Source organism: Hemitrygon akajei, unplaced genomic scaffold, assembly GCF_048418815.1.
Source record: "Hemitrygon akajei unplaced genomic scaffold, sHemAka1.3 Scf000047, whole genome shotgun sequence".
Lineage (NCBI taxonomy): Eukaryota > Metazoa > Chordata > Chondrichthyes > Myliobatiformes > Dasyatidae > Hemitrygon > Hemitrygon akajei.
In genome coordinates, this window is record NW_027331933.1 from 6,824,307 (window position 1) to 6,839,225 (window position 14,919).

The following is a 14,919-nucleotide window of genomic DNA, read 5'->3' on the forward strand; positions in this document are numbered from 1 at the left end:
AGTTCAAAGGTCGGGAAGTTGTGTTGCAGCTGTTATGAGCCTGCGGTCGTACTGTGACTGTTTCTTTAAGAGCGCCGGCGTGAGGAGGTGGGACTATGACGTCAGTCACAGGCTGACAGCGCTGACTGTGGACAGAACCATAAGAGAGAGAGAGAGCGATCTGCAGACAGGCAGTCGGCCAGTCTAAAGACAGAGAGAGAGACTGAAAAAAGCTGATCGCTTCAGTTAGTCGCAGCTGAGGCTTGGAACTCTCCTATGCCCACGAGTGGGTTGAACATCGGTACACGAAACCACAACGAATGTGTGTGGCTGTCACTTCGTATGATCCATAGGAGTGGATTTTGGAATATCTTGTGTTAACCCTTGCCTGGGTATGTTGTGTGGTAACCCCTGGAAGACGGTATTCCTGTGACAGGTCACTTTCGCTGATAACTCGTATGTGGACGGATTCAACGGAAAAGAACTTCGTCGACGGTTATTTTGATGTAACGGCCGTTTCTCTACGTTTCACCCTGGATTACAAATATCTCTCCACCATCATTTATTCCGTGGATTTCTGAACTTTCCTACTTTACCATCTCCAGACTCTGAGCTTTGTTCCCTCAGGCTCGATAGTCTGGGAGTAATATTTACACATTTATACAGTTAACACTGCTAACTTTCCTTTATTTCGTTAAGTTACTATGTTATAAGTAGAGACCAATAAAGAAAGTGGTATTAACATCAAAACCAGACTCCAGTGTGAACTCTATTGCTGCTGGTTCGTTTCTAAAACGTCACAGTTCGTAACAACAATTTTATAAAACTAGTTAGACCACATCTGGCATGTTTCATACAGTTCTGGCCGCCCCCATTCTCGGAAGGATGCCGGGGCTTCCGATAGGGTTCAGAAGAGGTTTACCAGGACACTGCCTGGATTAGAGGGCATGAGCTATAACGAGAGGCTGGACAAACTTGTGTTGTTTACTCCAGAGCGGCGCAGGCTGGGGTGAGACTGGATGGACGTTTATAAGATTACGGGAGGAATAGATATATTTTTCCTGAGGGTTGAAATGTCTAATACATTTAAGGTGAGAAGAGATGTGAGCGGCAAGTTTGCTTCTTTCCACAGAGTGGTGGGTAACTGGATCTCTGGCTGGGGTCACGTGATCCAGTTTACCACACCCCCCCCCCCCCATTAAACCGCAGGAGGGCAACATCGCGCATCCGTTTATGAGGCCCCGCCCTCTTGGTGACGTACCACACACTTCGCGCATGCTCACTGTCTCCGGGTGTGTGCTGTTTTCCCTAACGCTCAGTGCTGAAGTCTGCGGGATCGAGAAAGGCTTCGCGTCTCCTATCTCGGGGAGCTGGGGATCCGGATTACTGTCTCCAGGCTGAAGATATCACTTTTCTATTTGTGAGTATTGAGACCGATCCCGAGCGTGGAGATCCGATGTTGGCCGTGAGCCCCGAACTGAGGGCCAGTTACTCATTTATTTTCCAGTTATATGGGCTCGGCAAAAATGTGCCGACTTCACTTAATCTGCATTGAACGATTCAAACCAGGAGTCCAGGCTGTCTATTTCCGCAGAGTTGAAATAGGAGACCCACGAACAGGTCACGTGAGGCTGTGTGCCGGAGATCTGTCCCGCCATCCGCTTTGTGACGCAAGATCACGTGGCGTGTTGATAACAAGGTTGACATGAATAATATCAGGAACGATCGGCTTTATGTATGAGGAGCATTTGATTGTTCCGGACCTGTGCTCGATGGAGTTCAGAGGGATGGTGGGAGTGTTGTGGGGATGTATGGTTAAGTAAACCTACCGAATACTGAAAAGCCTGGATACAGTGGACATGGAGAGGATGTTTCCATTAGACGGAGAGTCTGTGATCTGACAGCATGGTCTCAGAATAAAAATGCTTCCTGTTAAAATTCAGTTGAGAAGAATCTTTTGGCCAAAAGGTGTCTGAAGTGTGGAATTTGTTGCCGCAGAGTTTGGTTGAGGCTGCCGTTTGGTATATTTATGACGGAGATTAATACATTCAAGATTGCTAATTAGCTACAGGGTTACAGGAGGAAGGCAAGAATATGGTGTTGGAATAAAAATCAACCATAGTTAAATGATGGTGCAGATCAGATGGATTGAATCATCTGATTCTGTTCCTTATGTCTTATCATGATTGAATGATGGCTCCTTCTTATCATGTTCAAAATGGCGCCGCAGATGGCGGCCTCGGTGCCGAGCTCTCTGGCTTTTTGTGTGTTTTTGTGTCTTTTTATTGTTTTTGTTCAAGCGGATCCAGTCATTCAGCAGGGATGAGCTCCTGAACACCCGGCCCTACTGCGGTCACTTTGCTGAACAGTTAATTGCCGGTTAACTGTCGGCTAACTATTACTTGGATTGCACTACCTGTATGTATAATCTATATTTTCATTTATATTTATCATTATTATTGTTATGAGCAGAGAGACAACATCTGCCGGAAGTAAATTCCTTGTATGTGCATAGGTACTTGGCGATTAAAGTCTGATTCTGATTCTGATTCTGATATCGTTTTGTGACGTGTTTGGGACAATAAAAGATTGCTCACTGAGATCATTACTGTATATTTGCCTTCAATATTTAAATTTCAGTGAGTTTTGTTCTTAATAACATTAAGCAGAAATGTTTGGTTCTCTTTTTTGTTGTTAATGTGCATCATTATCTTTCAATTTAAAGTTAGACCTGCAGTGAGAGATTTATTGGAAGAAAAACCCCAACTGGAAGCAAACCACAAACAGCAACAAGTGAACCAACGTGAGGATTGAGAGCATCAACTGGAGAGAACCCAACTGGCTCGGAGATTCCAGTGATTCTGTCAGGAGAAAGTTTGGTGAGTCTCATTCACTCAAACACTGGTCCTTTAGACATTACATACCTGTACAGTGGAAGGTAGGAATTAGCTGGAGTGAGACTGAACATGCCCCGAAGTACCAGTTATTCCTCTGTCAGACCCAGTTGCAATCAGTCCAGGTCTGGTAATGTGCTTCCAGCAGCCCAGCCCTTTAAAACCATTCCCATTCTGTGGAAGTCGAATCTGGATAAAGTCACTGAGAGGCTGTATAAGTACAAACTCTTTATTCCAAGCATCGGGCTTACTCAGTTAGTCGCTCAAACAGGCACAGTCGATGACTGTTCCTGCCCAATCCACTAACTGACTAACAATTCCCCTTACACCACAGATATATCCGTTCAGATACCCCCCACACAAGACAGGTTGGAGCTAAAGTTATTTACTACATGACAGGCTGGAGCCCCTAAAGACAGATTACAAAACAGTCATAATAGATAGATAGATAGATAGATAGATAGATAGATACTTTATTCATCCCCATGGGGAAATTCAACTTTTTTCCAATGTCCCATACACTTGTTGTAGCAAAACTAATTACACACACAGCTTGCACACACAGAACAGACTGAAGCTGTCCTATCTCTACATGTGAATGTGCAAGGAGATAGGCATCCTGAAACCCTAACTAGTTGCCCTCAAGAAGAAATATGGCTCAGCACATCGGTTGAGCCAATCTGTTGATCATCAGCAGTTTCTTGCAGAAAAACAGGCTGCTATTTTTTAATAAAGTGGTTAACCCTTTTACACACTTTATCATTCCCTCCTTTTGATCATTACATGCTCAACAAAGCAGAAATTTTTTGCAGGGAAAGTAATCGGGTACAACATTGACTTATCAGTGGGAAAAAAACAGCGTACAGCAGTATTTATAACAATGATATGGACAACTATTAGGCCATAATGCAATATCCTGCTCCACGTATTATTGAACAGACCTTCAAATGCCACCATTTTGACCCTTCAGTGAACCGGTGTAAATCCTGCCCTAGTTTCTTGATGCTGTCAATCTCCTTGGCAGTGTGCTAGGAGAGGGATGTAACGTTAGTAGACTCATCACGGGACATAGGCGCAGCATTCTGTGTCAATAATAGCACAGGTTCCCCCTTTCACAGCTGGGATAAAATCTAAAGCCGTACAATTCTGTAGGACTGTTTGCCAGATTGCAATCATTTCAGTAGATGTTTCTGTTACTTGGGCCTGTGTTTCTGTCAGAGCCCCTGCAGTGTTGTGGCCAGCTCCTCAAGTGCTGTAGCCCAAATTGATTATCTCTCGTGAATTCCTGGCTACTCCATAGGAGAGAAAAGCGATCATCCAAAAGCACTCAATCTCAGTTATTCCTCTCCGCTGCTGGGCATCTGCAAGTAAGGCAGGATGCATGTTTCCCAGTGTAGGAAGTTCCATTTGATGGGAACTTGAGATACCATCCCTCAAAACACTGACAGCCACAGTCATCTCTGACTGGACCACAGTTCCTGACTCTCTTCCCCAGGTGTTATTTGAGAAAGCCCAAGCTGAGAGTTCCTCACTCTGGTTGAGCAGGATTACTGACATTGGAATCATGGTCTTACCATGCTGTGGAATTGCAGCACAAATCCAGCAGGACCCTAGTTCTGCCTGTTTGGCATAGGTGTGACAGAGAGACAGAAAGGTGTTAACATGGGGGGCCCCCGGATGTTGTTTGAGCAATAAGACAAAACACAAACACCACTAGCAACGAATACATTTTCCTTAAGTCTGAGAGAGCCCTTCTACGCAGTTCCTTCTGTAACACACAGCCGTGGGAGTGGTCAGTAACACCCTCATATGGTCCTCCCCACCGAGGTCCGAGTTTCCCTCGATCCCAGTTCTTGATCAGGACAAAATTGCCAGGTTCTATGGTGGGATTGTCACTCCTCTCTGCGGGGTAGTTCTCTTCCTTGTAAGCCTGTCGTACCTGTGAAATGTGATGCTTGGAAAATTTTGGTTAGTTGGCATACATATTTCCCAATCTCTTCCCTTCGGTTATGCATCCAATTTTGCTGGTAGACTTTCTGGGAGCAATGGTACACAAGGTCTTAGTCGCCAGGGTGTCCTCATGGGCCATCTATAAATGATTTCAGCTGGTGACAACCCTGTTTTCCCCTGTGGGGTAACCCTCATGTGGAATCGGGCTAATGGTCGGACCTTCAACCAAGGGAGTCCAGTCTCCGCTGTTAGTCTGGCCAGTTTACTCTTCAGAGTGCCATTGGCTCTTTCCACTCTGCCAGCGGCCCGTGGGTGGTGTACAAACTGGAATTGTTGCTTGATAGCTAGTTCACTACGTACCCCTTTGTTTACCTTTCACCACAAAGTGTGGGCCATTGTGAGAGCTCAGAATTATTTCCCGTAATAATATCTTCATAGCTGTCATAGCAGTATTATTGGTAGTTGGAATAGCTTCAATCCACCTACTAAGCAGATAATAACTAAGCAGTATCTATAGCAATGTACTCTAGGCAATTCAACTTGTAGACACAAAAAGGTCCACCTGGCAAGGGAGACGTACCCGATGTGCAGGGTACAGGTTACCAACCGTTCCCTCCTTTCCCAGGGGTGTACAATTGTGTATATAATCGACCAATATTGGTAAAAATTGTGTAGGAACACAAACCTGTCCTGTTGGGTGATTCAAAAAGCTAGGTTGGGTTCTTTCTGGCATCCCATCTGGGACCACAATTTGCGCTCCTCCTCAGAGACGTCCCCCCTGAAAAGTACGTACCTCCCTCATGTCTGGCAAACCTGTTCTGCTTAAGTCACAGAGGGATGCTTGACGGGAACCCGAGGGGACTACAACTACAGAGGATTGTGCCGCACTTTTCACTGTGTCATCCGCTAAAGCATTGCATTTAGTGACTCAGTCGGACATGTGGGTGTGGGCTGCTCATTTAATAACAACCAAAACACGAGGTAGCTGTAGAGCGGTGAGTAAGTTATTTACAAAGGTAGCATTACTAATGGGGTGGCCAGAGGAAGTCAGGAATCCCCATGTTCCCAGAGATCCCCGTAGTCATGTACAATTCCAAATGCATAACAGAGTCTGTATAAACGTTCCCACTTTAGTCTGTTGCTGGGATACAGGCACGAGTCAGAGCAAACAGCTCAGCCTTCTGGGCGGAGACAGCTGCTTCAAAAGAGGCCTGCTCAATTACTTCACTGGTCCGTTGGTCCGTCACTATCGCAAAAGAGCTTCCATCCTCATAAAATGTTGCCTCGGGCTTGAGGGGATATTGAGGAAGGGATGGGAGAGTCTGTCCTTCTTTCATGGTGATCTGGATGGGGGGCAGTTGGGTGCTGTCAACTTCATTGTCTGAAATTGAGCAGAGATTATGTGCAATGTCTTGGGTTCGGACAATATTAAAAGATTGTCTTACCAGATGTCCTGTCTTCACCTCAGACTCCTTCCAGTATCGGAATTGGCCCGCGGCCAAGTGTTGCCAGTCTCCCTTGTTGCTGGAGGCTTGTTTCGTCAGGGTGTAGGCAAGGAACCCTAGGCTCTTGGACTTGAACCCAGGGCAAACCCTAACGATGGTATGGGGAGCCACCAGTCCTGTCTGTCACCAAGGGAAATCTGGAACTTCGGCCAGTAATGCACTGCCCTCTTTTCCTTAATCCTGTCCAATCACCATGACTGGGAACTTCTGTCCCTCGTGGGGTGCATGATATTGGCTTTCCTTAGTTGAGCACCCCGTAGGGTCATAGCACAGAGTCACGTTGGGGTCGGCCGCTGGCAGAAGGGGTTCAAACGCGGTGGAGTCCAGATTAAGTGCCCACCACTGGGGATTCGGAAACTGGGGAAGCTGTCGGTTGTTCACCTGTCACAGGGTGACAGCATGTCTGTCTCTCCTTTCCCCCTGTCCTCCACAATCAGCTCCTTTGTTTTTGTGACAATGAGGGGAGAGTTTGTTTTCTTGATACCAGATAACAATCACAGCATGGAAACAGGCCATCTCGGCCCTCCTAGTCCATGCCGAACTCTTAATCTCACCTAGTCCCACCTACCCGCACAGGCCATAACCCTCCACTCCTTTCCTGTCCATATACCTATCCAATTTTACCTTAAATGACACAACTGAACTGGCCTCTACTACTTATACAGGAAGCTCATTCCACACAGCTATCACTCTCTGAGTAAAGAAATACCCCCTCGTGTTTCCCCTAAAACTTTTGCCCCCTAACTCTCAAATCATGTCCTCTCGTTTGAATCTCCCCTACTCTCAATGGAAACAGCCTATTCACGTCAACTCTATCTATCCCTCTCAACATTTTAAATACCTCGATCAAATCCCCCCTCAACCTTCTACGCTCCAATGAATAGAGACCTAACTTGTTCAACCTTTCTCTGCAACTTAAGTGCTGAAACCCAGGTAACATCCTAGTAAGTCATCTCTGCACTCTCTCTAATTTATTGATATCTTTCCTATAATTCGGTGACCAGAACTGTACACAATATTCCAAATTTGGCCTTACCAACGCCTTGTACAATTTTAACATTACATCCCAACTTCTGTACTCAATGCTCTGATTTATAAAGGCCAGTGTTCCAAAAGCCTTCTTCACCACCCTATCTACATGAGACGCCACCTTCAGGGAACTATTCACTGTTATTCCTAGTTCTCCCTGTTCCACTGCATTCCTCAATGCCCTACCATTTACCCTGTATGTTCTATTTGGATTATTCCTGCCAAAATGTAGAACCTCACAATTCTCAGCATTAAACTCCATCTGCCAACGTTCAGCCCATTCTTCTAACCGGCATAAATCTCCCTACAAGCTTTGAAAACCCACCTCATTATCCACAACACCTCCTACCTTAGCATCATCGGCATACTTACTAATCCAATTTACCACCCCATCATCCAGATCATTTATTTATATTACAAACTACATTGGGCCCAAAACAGATCCCTGAGGCACTCCGCTAGTCACCGGCCTCCATCCCGATAAACAATTATCCACCACTACTCTCTGGCATCTCCCCTCTAGCCACTGTTGAATCCATTTTATTACTCCAGCATTAATACCTAACGACTGAACCTTCTTAACTAACCTTCCATGTGGAACTTTGTCAAAGGCCTTGCTGAAGTCCATATAGACTACATCCACTGCCTTACCCTCGTCAACATTCCTCGTAACTTCTTCAAAAAATTCAATAAGGTTTGTCAAACATGACCTTCCACGCACAAATCCATGCTGGCTACTCCTAATCAGATCCTGTCTATCCAGATAATTATAAATACTATCTCTAAGAATACTTTCCATTAATTTATCCACCACTGATGTCAAACTGACAGGTCTATAATTGCCAGGCTTACTTCTAGAACCCTTTTTAAACAATGGAACCACATGAGCAATACGCCAATCCTCCGGCACAATCCACATTTCTAATGACACCTGAAAGATCTCCGTCAGAGCTCCTGCTATCTCTACACAAACTTCAGATGTTATCTCTACACATACCAGTCAGATGTTGTTCAGACTTCAGACAGAGTCAGCAATCAAATGGTTGAGCATGGTGCGATGAATGTGCTGAGCTCCATATGTGACAATGCAAGAAGCATCATAGGAAAGCCAGATGAGTTCAGGAAAGGGAATTTGTAGACATCATTGGGATGTGGTGGCACCCAACAGTCTGAGGGATTCAGGGGAACAAATTTGTAGAGAGATTGCAGACTATGCCAAGAAACAAAAGTTGATTCAGTAAGTGATTTTAACTTTCCATGTGTTGACTGGGACTCCCATACTGTAAAAGGACTAGATAGGATAGAGTTTGTCAAATATGCCCTTAATTGGTACGTAAAATTCCCGATGTAGAAGTGTGCAATAAGCTGTTAGGCAATGATCAGGGCTGGTGACAGAAATTAGTGATCATAATGCCAAGAAATTCAAAATAAAGATGGAAAAAGAGAGGTCTGGACCATGAATTTAGATTCTAAATTGGAGAGAGGTCAATTTTGATGGTATCAGAAAGGATCTGACAGGTGTGGTTTGGGACAGGCTGTTTTCTGACAAAGGAGTACTTTGTAAGTGGGAGGCCTTCAAAAGTGAAATTTTGAGGGTGTAGAGTTTCTATGTGCCTAACAATGTAAAAGTTGAAATATAACTGGTGCAGGGAACCTTGGCTTTCAGGAGATATTGAAGCCCTGGATATTTTGTTCTTTTAAATGCCTCAGACATTTGGGTGCTACCAAGACTCATAAATCATCATCCATGTTCTGAGCTCATCTGAACTTTTTCTTTCATTGTTGTCTGTTGGTTTCTAGCTTTCCAATAGCTTTTGCATTTTTGTTTGCCCTCACTTTGGCTTTTATGTTGGCTTTGGCTCCTCATTCCAGCCATGGTTGTGTCCTCCTGCCTTTCCAATGCTTCCATTTCTTTGGGATGTATCGATCACTCAGCTCCCGAATTGCTCCCAGAAACTCCAGCCATTGCTGCTCCATTGTCACTCCAACCTTTTCCCTTCCAAACAAGTTTGTCCAGCTTCTCTGTCATAGAATCAAGAAGACGTTCAATACGGAAACAGGCCGTTTGGCCCATCTAGTCAATGCCAAAAAAAATTTAAGCTGTCTATTGCAACTACCTGCACCGAGACCATCGCCCTCCATACCCCTACCATCCAGGCTTCCTTCAAAACCTCTTTGAAATGGTGAAACCAAGCTCATATTCACCACGTACTGACATGTCATTCCACACTCTCACGACCATTTCAGTAAAGAGTTTTTCCAAATGTTCTCATTAAATTTTCACCTTCCCCACTTACCCATGACTCTGGTTGACATCCCACCCAACCTCAGTGGAAAAAGCTGCTTGTATTTACCCTATCTATACTCTCATAATCTTGTATACTACTAACAATTTCCCAAAGCAATGTATAATTTCCTTCTTTATGTTTAGAGCCTTTTTTACGTGTATAAGATGATGAGGGGCATTGATCATGTGGATAGCCAGAGGTTTATTCCCAGGGCTGAAATGGCTAACACGAGGGGGCATAGTTTTATGGTGCTTGGAAATAGATACCGAGGGGATGTCAGGGGTAAGATTTTTACCCAGAGAGTGGTGGGTGCGTGGAATGCACTGCAGGCTATTTGTGTGAGAGTATTTCAGTTACTGTGGGGGCCAGGAGCCCATGCTGCTCAGTGGGAACAGGGACCAATACCAATGGCGAGAGTCAAACTGAGCCAGGTCACAGATTGGAGATGGCAGAGATGCCCCATTCTTATAGAGACAGGAAGAGCATCAGAGAGTTTGATGGTCATTCCAGATACCAGCACTGTGCCCAGTGAGATGATTTCTCTCTCCAACTTGGGATGAACTTCAAGGTAAGAGTGTGTTGCCAGATCACACCTTGACAACTCAAGTGATCTCATATGAAAAGTTGCCCTACACACATTGATGGATTTTGTAAATCTTTTTACAGGCTAAAAACAAGGAATTTATCTACGGGAATCTCGAGCACAACACGCCAATTTTGCTGTCTCTGTCCAGATATTTAATAAGTGGAGCAAGGGATTCACGATCATCCTTCCTGCTCAGACTGTGGGGAGGGATTCACTTGGTCATCTGACCCACTGGCACAGCGGTCATTTTACACAGGGGAGAGGCCGTTCATCTGCTGTGACTGTGAGAATGGATTCAGTGGGTCTTCTCAACTGAATGTACATCAGCAAGTTCACACTGGACAAGGCCATTCACCTGTTCTGTGGGTGAGAAGGGATTCAGTTGTCTTCCCACCTGTGGACACACCAGTCAGTTCATACTGGGCAGAGGCTGGTCATCTGCTGAAGTTGTGGGGCAGGATTCACTTGGTCTTCTGACCTAATGGCTCACCAGCAAGTTCACACTGGGGAGAGGCCATTCACCTGTTCGGAATGTGGGAAGGGATTCACCTACTCATCCCAACTGAAGATACATCAGCGAGTTCACACTGGGGAGAGGCCATTCACCTGCTCAGACTGTGGGAAGGGATTCACACAATTAGCTGGCCTACAAGCACACCAGTCAGTTCACACTGGGGAGAGGCCGTTCACTTGCTCAGACTGTGGGAAGGGATTCACTTCATCATCTAAACTGAAGGTACATCAGCGAGTTCACACTGGGGAGAGGCCGTTCAACTGCTCAGACTGTGGGAAGGGATTCACACAGTTAGCTAACCTACGAGAACACCAGTCATTTCACACTGGAGAGTGTCCATTCACCTGCTCAGAATGTGGGAAGCGGTTCATTCGGTCATCTCAACTGAAGGTACACCGGTCAGTTCACTCTGGGGAGAGGCCATTCACCTGCTCAGACTGTGGGAAGGGATTCACTTTGTCATCTCAACTGAAGGTACATCAGCGAGTTCACACCGGAGAGAGGCCATTCACCTGCTCAGACTGTGGGAAGGGATTCACACAGTTCTCTGGCCTGCAAGCACACCAGTCAGTTCACACTGGGGAGAGGCCGTTCAACTGCTCAGTCTGTGGGAAGGGATTCACACAGTTATCTAGCCTGCAAGCACACCAGTCAGTTCACTCTGGCAAGAGGCCGTTCACCTGCTCAGACTGTGGGAAGGGATTCACTCTGTCATCTTGCCTACTGACACACCAGTCAGTTCACACTGGAGAGTGGCCATTCACCTGCTCGGAGTGTGAGAAGGGATTCACTCGGTCATCTCAACTGAAGGTACATCAGCGAGTTCACACTGGGGAGAGGCCATTCACCTGCTCGGACTGTGGGAAGGGATTCACTTCGTCATCTCAACTGAAGGTACATCAGCGAGTTCACACTGGGGAGAGGCCGTTCATCTGCTCAGACTGTGGGAAGGGATTCACACAGTTAGCTACCCTACAAGCACACCATTTAGTTCACACTGGGGAGAGGCCGTTCAACTGCTCAGACTGTGGGAAGGGATTCACTCGGTCATCTCAACTGAAGGTACATCAGCGAGTTCACACTGGGGAGCGGCCGTTCACCTGCTCAGACTGTGGGAAGGGATTCACACAGTTAGCTGGCCTACAAGCACACCAGTCAGTTCACACTGGGGAGAGGCCGTTCACCTGCACATTCTGTGGGAAGGGATTCACTCAATCATCTCAATTGAAGGTACATGAGCGAATTCACACAGGGGAGAGGCCATTCACCTGCTCAGACTGTGGGAAGGGATTCACTCGGTCATCTCGCCTACTGACACACCAGTCAGTTCACACTGGGGAGAGGCCGTTCTCCTCCTGTTAATGTGGGAATGTATTCACTCAGTCATCTAAACTTATGTAACTCTCACTCCGGCTAGCAGCTTAATATAGGGGGTGATAGCCCCCTGGCTCGGCCAAATGTGGGTGGATGCTGTGCCGTGTCCCCTGTTACAAATCAATACCCCAAAATAACAAACAGTACACAATATGTGATTGATAATTCTTACTTTGACTATAGGGTTAGTGAAGTAAATAAAAACAGGGCCCACTCTCCCCATTTGTGGCTTCTCATCTCTCCCCAGAAAAAGCCCATGAAATTCTCTCATCCAGACTCACAGGAAAGAACATTTCTGTCATTGGATAGCCCAGCACTCCAAAACCTTGTTATCTCTAGTTGTAACCTCGACATTGCTGCTACAGAGAAACCACTACCTCAGCAGTGAAACGTTACAGAGAGGCCATTACATTACAGTGAAACCTTACAGCGTGTTACACTTACGACACACTACCGGGTTCACACTGGGGAGAAAGTTTCAATAAGCTGCCTGCTGGATATTTGTCCATCACCGTTGCTGAATGCAATTTCGAGAGTGACTGTAGGTGCTGAACTCTGCAATTATTGCTGCTGCTCACCAGGCATGGGAGGAGTTTCTTCTGCTGCATATTCACCTTTAATGGGACTAGATCTGTGACAACTGAATCAGCTCTATTTTAATCACTGTCTGCGGTACTTAGTGAATTTATAACACACCTAGTATACAGTAGAGAGTCAACTCAGGCTGGCTGAACCCTGCCAGTGATTCTGTTACACAACAGATCTTTCAAATCCTCCCCTGTTGTTCACCTTTCACTCTCCCTGGGATGAGGTCCAAACAGTCACCACTCTGTGGGCGAAGAGGTTTCCCTTGAATTTTCTGCAGACTGAAGAAGTGGAGCTGACTGCACATTGTCTGAGATGTTCTTCACCCCTCAAATCTCTGGGCTGAGGAAGAATGACATTGGGAGTTAACCTCCTCAATCATGACTCATGTCCACATTATGGGTCACTTTCCCCACTTCTAAAGTGTTGTTAGCGAACACCACTGTCCTCTAAAGACTGAAAGCAGAGTGGGAAACCATCAATTGGATTTTCAACGAAGCTGGGTCAGAAACCAGAGGCAGGTCTGCACAGAGCAGAGTTTGGGGCTCTAAACGATGGTCGAGGTAAGAACGTATGATGAGGAGAAGGGATTCAGCAGCGGGGCATGGCAACGAATGACATTTGGAAGCAGATTGACGGAGAATGTAATTAGGTTATCTGACTGATGACACAAACACTACCTGTGGTGAGGTGCTCCACTGGTTGAGGAACACGTGTGTGTTGGGAATGGTTTTATCTATTGGGGGAGTTGTTCCTGCTTGTTTATCCTGTAATATAACCAGATGGATTGACCTATCTGAAATAATGTATTGATGATCATATAATTTGTAAAATTTTGACTCTAAAACTGGATCAGGCTTGAATTTATGGTGCCTTCATGAGGTGATGGAGGGCATTCGTGAGTTTGTGTTTTAAAGCAAGATTTTGGTGAATAATATTTGCCACTTGATTGTACCTCTGTAAGTAATCAGATTGAGTTAAACTGCTGCAGGATCCTGGAAAGTGTTGGATTTTGTCTGGTTTCACTTGGCCTTTTCTGCACTTACTGCCTTGTTTGTTTGTATTTCAAGTATTCTGATTTTGTTTTCTTTTGTTAACTACTTTGTCCTGTATTTGGACGCTAATTGGCAGACGAAATAATTTGGTTATCTGACTGACGAACAATGCCTGTGGTGGAGGCACATGTGTGTGCTGAGAATGGTTATACCTATTGAGGGAGTTATTCCTGCTTGTTTATCCTGTAATATTATATCCAAATGGTTATTTGAGATGATCCTATCTGAAATAATGTATTGATCATCATATAAATTGTGAGATTATGTCCTTAACTGAATCAGGCTTGAATTTATGGTGCCTTAATGAAGTTACCGTGGTCATTCATCCGTTTGTATTTTAAGGCAAGATTTTGGTGAATGATATTTGCCTCTTGATTGTACCTGCGTAAGTAATCAGATTGAGTTAAACTGCCGCAGGATCCTGGAATGTGTTGGACTGTGTCTGGTTTCTCTTGGCCTTTTCTGCACTTACTGCCTTGTTTGTTTGTATTTCATGAAGTTTCGATTTGTTTTACTTTTGTTACCCACCTCATCCTGTATTTCCGCAAGGAACTCCTCTGTTTTTGGGGAGAAGTCTCCAACTCTCAGTTAGGTGCTCGATGCTTCCTTGTCACCATCTCGTCTGCTCAGATCATTGGGATGTCTCCCATGGAGGGTCATACTCATTTCACTGGTTAATGTTTTCTTCCAGAGTGATGATTTATTTTTCTGAGCCAGCTTCTCATTTAAGTTTTCTGGTCTGTATTTCTTATCATAATTGCATATACACACATGGAGTCAGTTCAGTTCCTCTACCATTTCCTTATCTCCATTTACAATTTCTCCAGCATCATTTTCTTTCAGTCCTATAGCTACTCTCACCTGTCTTTTACTCTTTACATACTTGAAAAAGCTTTTAGTATCCTTTTTGATATTATTTGCTATCATTCTTTCATAGTTCTTCTTTTCTCTATTAATGACCTTCATACTTTACTTTTGTAAGTTTTTAAAAAACTTCCCAATCCTCTGTCTTCACACTAATTTTTGCTTCCTTGTATGCCCTCTGCTTTGCTTTTACTTTGGCTTTGACTTCTCTTGTCAGCCACGGTTACATCCTTTATCCATTCGAAAACTTCTTTTTCTTTGGAATATATCTGTCTTGCACTTTCCTCACTTCTCGC

At 45.0% G+C, this 14,919-nt stretch overlaps 1 protein-coding gene across 2 annotated transcripts; it reads left to right on the top strand.

Moving 5' to 3' along the window:
- The first annotated feature begins 1,285 nt into the window (after positions 1-1,285).
- On the top strand, positions 1,286-13,937 carry LOC140720788 (uncharacterized). 2 transcript variants are annotated; one of them, XM_073035632.1, is made up of 3 exons: positions 1,286-1,399; positions 2,705-2,858; positions 10,312-13,937. In XM_073035632.1, exon 3 carries the CDS (start codon positions 10,713-10,715, stop codon positions 12,105-12,107), a length of 1,395 nt encoding a protein of 464 aa, XP_072891733.1. In that variant the 5' UTR covers positions 1,286-1,399; positions 2,705-2,858; positions 10,312-10,712; the 3' UTR covers positions 12,108-13,937. The 2 variants fall into 2 exon arrangements, with proteins under 2 accessions (XP_072891733.1, XP_072891734.1); XM_073035633.1 differs by lacking the exon at positions 1,286-1,399 and adding an exon at positions 2,296-2,397 and having other exon boundaries at positions 2,709-2,858.
- Positions 13,938-14,919: the final 982 nt, after the last annotated feature.

What these genes read in the sequence shown, in the direction of transcription:
- LOC140720788 (XM_073035632.1), top strand. Translation starts at nt 10,713, where the DNA reads ATGGCTCACCAGCAAGTTCACACTGGGGAGAGGCCATTCACCTGTTCG.